Source organism: Nuphar pumila, chromosome 6 (assembly GCF_984573655.1).
Source record: "Nuphar pumila chromosome 6, dmNupPumi1.hap1.1, whole genome shotgun sequence".
In the NCBI taxonomy this organism is placed as follows: domain Eukaryota; kingdom Viridiplantae; phylum Streptophyta; class Magnoliopsida; order Nymphaeales; family Nymphaeaceae; genus Nuphar; species Nuphar pumila.
In genome coordinates this window covers 99,743,101-99,748,115 of record NC_143254.1, presented here as the reverse complement: position 1 = coordinate 99,748,115, position 5,015 = coordinate 99,743,101, and the positions used below count along the sequence as shown (strand labels likewise).

The following is a 5,015-nucleotide window of genomic DNA, read 5'->3' as shown; positions in this document are numbered from 1 at the left end:
CATTAATGCAAACCCTAAAATGTCCCAAATGTCCATAATGTCAATTTAGATTTCAGTCCATGGATCGAATCCAACTGCGAAGCTACCAACTAATTATAACGATGCCGAGAGAGAAAAAACTGAAAAAAGGATAAAGAAACAAAGCGAAACAGTTCTTTCGTTATAAGCAGTGAATGTGCAAAACTCACACTCTTAAATCCTGGATATTGAATGAGAACATACTTCTCATGTGACTCTCTCTCTCTCTCTGCCTTCAAAACCTCTGTCACCCTTCATGCACGACGACCGTTACTCTCTCTTCCTTTTTTCCTCTGCTACATGCAAAAACCACGCCAATCTCCCTCGTCTGTTATTTCGCAACGGCCATCCGCCGGAAAAATGGCCGGAATCCGATGGTATGGTCTCACCATGATTCCACTGCTCGTTGTCCTGCTCTCTCACTCCGTCTGCTCCTTGAACAAGGACGGCCAGCTCCTTCTTGAAGCGAAGTCCGGCCTGAAGGACGGCGGGGGCCGCCTGAGAAATTGGAACGAGTCCGACGAGACGCCCTGCCTCTGGACCGGCATTGCCTGCGACCGCCTTACACGTGCCGTCGAGGCTGTCGACCTCACCGGATTCGGCGTCTCCGGCAACTTTCCGGCGGGGTTCTGCCGGATCCCGACGCTCCGGAACCTCTCCCTCGCCTTCAACAACCTCGGGAACGGGATCGCGTCCCGGGATTTCTCCCTGTGCGCCGGCTGTGTCCGCCTCCTCAACCTCTCCAACAACTTCTTCGTGGGGCCGCTCCCGGACGTCGGCCCGGAGTTCGCGGCGCTCACGTGGCTGGACCTCACCATGAACAACTTCTCCGGCGGGGTTCCGAACGGATACGGCCGGCTTCCGGCGATCCGAGAGCTCTACCTCGTCGGGAACCTCCTCTCCAGCGTGTTCCCTGTCGTCCTGACGAACCTGACCACGTTGGTCGTCCTGAGCCTCGCCTACAACCCCTTCACCCCCGGCCCCCTCCCGCCCGAGATTGGGAATCTCGTTAACCTGAGGATCATGTGGCTCGCCAACTGCGCCCTCGTCGGGAGCATACCGGAATCTGTCGGGAGGCTGGTGGAGTTGAGGAACTTCGACCTGTCGCAGAACAACCTCTCCGGAGAGATCCCGGCGAATGTTTCCGGTATGAGGAACGTCGAGCAGATCGAGCTCTACTCCAACCGTCTCTCAGGCAGCCTGCCGGAGACTCTGGGCGGCTTGAGGTTCCTCTCTTATTTCGACGCCTCTCAGAACGAGCTCACCGGGACGTTGCCGCAAAGCCTCTCCCGGTTGCCGTTGAAATCCCTCAACCTGAACGAGAACCACCTGGAGGGTAGCATTCCCGAGGTATTAGCTACGAACCCTTATCTCACGGAGCTCAAGCTCTTCACCAACAATTTCTCCGGCCGGCTTCCGGCGGGGCTCGGCCGAAACTCTCACTTAGAGTTGCTGGACGTCTCGAGCAACAGGCTTGAGGGGAATCTCCCGCCCGACCTCTGCTACATGAAGAAGCTTCAGCTGCTCATTGTCTTCAACAACCGGTTGTCCGGCGAGCTACCGGAGAGCCTAGCGCTCTGCACCTCGATGCAGAGGATACGGATGGCCAACAATCGATTCGCCGGGAAGATCCCTCCGGCGTTCTGGGGGCTCCCCGGAGTCTACTTTTTCGAGATAAGCGACAACAATTTCGAAGGGCCCATCGATCCCCAGATTGCCAGCGCCCGGAATCTGACCCAAATCCTCATGTCCGGCAACAACTTCTCCGGCGTTTTCCCGGCGGAGGTATGCGGTCTCCCACTGCTATCCGTCATCGACGTGAGCCGAAACCGGTTCTCCGGCGCCCTCCCGTCTTGCCTAACCCGCCTGAGAGGCCTCCAGAAGCTCGACCTCCAAGAGAACCAGTTCTCCGGAGAGCTCCATTTCTCGTCGGACATCTCCTCGTGGAACGAGCTCACGGAGCTAAACCTCTCGAAGAACCAATTCTCCGGCGAGATTCCTTCCCAGTTGGGCTCCCTCTCGGTGCTGACGTACCTCGACCTCTCGGACAACTCTTTCTCCGGAGAGATCCCGCCGGAGCTCGGGAACCTGAAGCTCAACAAGTTCAACCTCTCGGACAACAACCTCGCTGGAATGATCCCCTCTGGCTTCCACACCCCGTTCTACATCTCGACCCTGATCGGAAACCCCGGCCTCTGCAGCCCTGACCTAAAACCCTTCCCCCTCTGCTCCCCCTCCGACTCCAAAACCCTCAAGAGGCACGCCAGGACGGCATGGATCCTAACGGGGGTTCTCTCCATCGTCGCCGTCGGATGCCTACTGGCGTCAATCTGGCTGTACAGGAGCGGGCACCATGAAGAGGCGGCGGTCGGTCGGATGGGTGGAAGAATGATGAGGTCAGGCCGGCGAACGAGGCCGTGGAAGCAGACGTCGTTCAGCCGGGTTGGGGTAGCGGAGGAGGACGTGATGGGGTGCCTCACGGAGGAGAACGTGGTGGGGATGGGGTCGTCGGGAAAGGTGTACAGGGCGAGTCTCAAGACGGGTGAGACGGTAGCGGTGAAGCGACTGTGGGACGCCGGAAAACCGGAGACGGAGAGCGGGTTCCGGGCGGAGATCGAGACGCTGGGGAGGATCCGCCACACCAACATCGTGAAGCTGCTCTGCTGCTGCGTGAGCAACGACGTGAGGCTGCTCGTCTACGAGTTCATGGAGAACGGCAGCCTCGGTGAGGCGCTGCACGGCGGCGACGGGAGGGAGACGAAGGGTACCGACGGTAGACGGTGCCCGGAGCTCAGCTGGGAGAGGCGGATGAGGATCGCCGTAGGGGCGGCACAGGGGCTGGCCTACCTCCACCACGACTGCGTGCCGCCCATCGTCCACCGCGACGTCAAGTCCAACAACATACTACTGGACGGGGAGTTCAACGCCCGGGTGGCGGACTTCGGCCTCGCCAGGATCCTCCGGCGGCGGGAGTGGGGAGACGCCGACGACGGCCGCATGTCGGAGGTCGCCGGATCCTACGGTTATATTGCTCCTGGTAAAATTTTGAAAACAAAAACACTACTTTTTTTATTTTCTAGTTTTTTTCGTTTCATCTACGAGTCCCCGTTTGATTTTTTCCCGTGTTTGGGGTTTGGCCCACTATGTCATGAAGACACGGTTACGACACGATACGAATGCAATTATGCCGCTCAAATTCCAAACTTTTAAAAAAGGACAGAAGGAGATGATTTTTTTATTTTTATTTAATAAAAACTTATTTTTGATATAATAATGAAAATGCATCTTTATGAAATATTATTAAAATCATATAAAATATTAACTATACGTGTCAGTATACGCGTTATGGTCCGTACGTGTCTGGGCCGTGGTCACACAGAAAAATGTCAGCGTTCATATGTTTTCCAAGGCTCCTCCCGGTGCATTGTAATTCTGTGAAACATATGAGATATATAAAAGCCGTGGACCCCACAGTTTTTTTCAAAAAGAAAAATGTTCACCTCCCTATTTTGTGGGGGGCCAAACAACAGGTGTCGATCACTCACGTGGTGCATCACATTCTTTTTGTGAAATGAACTGTTTCTGATGGGTCCCACGATTCACGCTTTTCATCTACATCTGATCTTACTTCCCTATTGACCAAATTTTCCAAAAAGAAGGAGAGGAGAGCAGATAAGGTGATCATTTGGCATCCTCACCGTCCACAAATTGCATAAAGACCGTGGGGGGTCGTCATGGGGGTGAAGCAATGGACGGTGAAGATGACAAATCTTTTTTTAAAGTTATTTGACCGATCTGCTCTCGAAAAAGAGAGAGGATAAGGAGAGTTTTATATGGATGTTTGCAAAGCTCCATCTGGTAGGGCCGAGTTGCGAATGTTGGTAAGTTGGCGAGACGTCACAAGTTCCAAACCTACCGGTGGCATCCAAGGTCGAATCTGGGTGTGCTCCTCAGTGGGTGTAGGAGACTAAAAGCGATTTACCAACCAGATTCCAGCCAATGGGATGCCGGTGATGGAGGTTTTTCTTTTGGCTTATTAAAAAAAAATTGTTTTTGTTTTTGTTTTTACCTGTCCATCTGTTACCGGACTTGTTGAAAACCTGTTTGGCTGTTTCGGCAACGCATTTGCAGAGTACGCATACACGCTCAAAGTGAACGAGAAGAGCGACATCTACAGCTTCGGGGTGGTGCTGCTGGAGCTGGTGACCGGGAAGCGACCCATCGACCCTTCCTTTGGGGAAAGCAAGGACCTGGTCAAGTGGGTGAACCAGGAGTACGGACACCGCGACTGCCGGGTCAAGCATATTCTCGACTCGAGGATCCCCAAGCGCTTCCACGAGGAGATGGAGAGGGTGATGGAGGTGGCTCTGCTCTGCACTTCTTCCCTGCCCATCAACCGGCCGTCCATGAGAAGGGTGGTCGAGCTTTTTCGCGACGCTTTGAAGCCTCGTGTCGGCATCAGAAGCAGTTCAATTTCATGCCATTGAATGAAAAATCACCGGCGTTCATTGTAACTTTGATGGACTAACAGAGAGCAAATCGTGTGGCACTTCCGCCCTTCTAAAATCCTTTGCATATCTTTCCTTTGGTTTTTTCATCCTCATATGATACATCTATTGCCTTTGCACTTGCAGACAGAGTTGAAAGGTTTTTGGTTTATCTCCTACATTATCGGGCAGTAAATTGTAGTGTGTGGCTCCTTATACGTTTGGTTCGATCACATGAGATTCACTTTCTCATACACTTTACAAAGTGAATTGTAGTGTGTGGTTCCTTGTCCCAAGGTTGAAGCTACTGTACGTTTGGTTCCAACACACGAAATTCACTTCCTCCTGAACTTTAGAAAGTGAATCTCATTTGCTTTTTTTGCAAAAGCAACCAAACTTAAAAAGTACCCTCATGAGAAAGTGAATCTCATTTGCAATCTTGTTTTAGAAAGTAAATCTCATTTGTGTGAGAAATAGAATCTCATGATATTTGAGTTCTCATAAGTTTTA

At 52.7% G+C, this 5,015-nt stretch overlaps 2 protein-coding genes across 2 annotated transcripts; both read left to right on the top strand.

Annotated features, from left to right (window-relative positions):
• Window positions 1–378: 378 nt before the first annotated feature.
• Window positions 379–2,830, top strand: LOC149835390 (uncharacterized). The gene is made up of 2 exons (XM_090009577.1): window positions 379–2,743; window positions 2,814–2,830. Exons 1-2 carry the CDS (start codon window positions 379–381, stop codon window positions 2,828–2,830), a joined length of 2,382 nt encoding a protein of 793 aa, XP_089865703.1.
• A 185-nt stretch (window positions 2,831–3,015) lies between these two features.
• On the top strand, window positions 3,016–4,546 carry LOC149835389 (receptor-like protein kinase HSL1). The gene is made up of 2 exons (XM_090010515.1): window positions 3,016–3,055; window positions 4,150–4,546. The coding sequence occupies exons 1-2, from the start codon at window positions 3,016–3,018 to the stop codon at window positions 4,503–4,505; spliced, it is 396 nt and encodes a 131-aa protein (XP_089866641.1). The 3' UTR covers window positions 4,506–4,546.
• The last annotated feature ends 469 nt before the right edge of the window (window positions 4,547–5,015 follow it).

Bases quoted from the DNA above. Each gene is read 5' to 3' on its own strand.
- LOC149835390 (XM_090009577.1), top strand. From the start codon at position 379: ATGGCCGGAATCCGATGGTATGGTCTCACCATGATTCCACTGCTCGTT.
- LOC149835389 (XM_090010515.1), top strand. From the start codon at position 3,016: ATGTCGGAGGTCGCCGGATCCTACGGTTATATTGCTCCTG. The intron at 3,056-4,149 runs GTAAAATTTTGA...ACGCATTTGCAG, and splicing joins CTACGGTTATATTGCTCCTG to AGTACGCATACACGCTCAAA.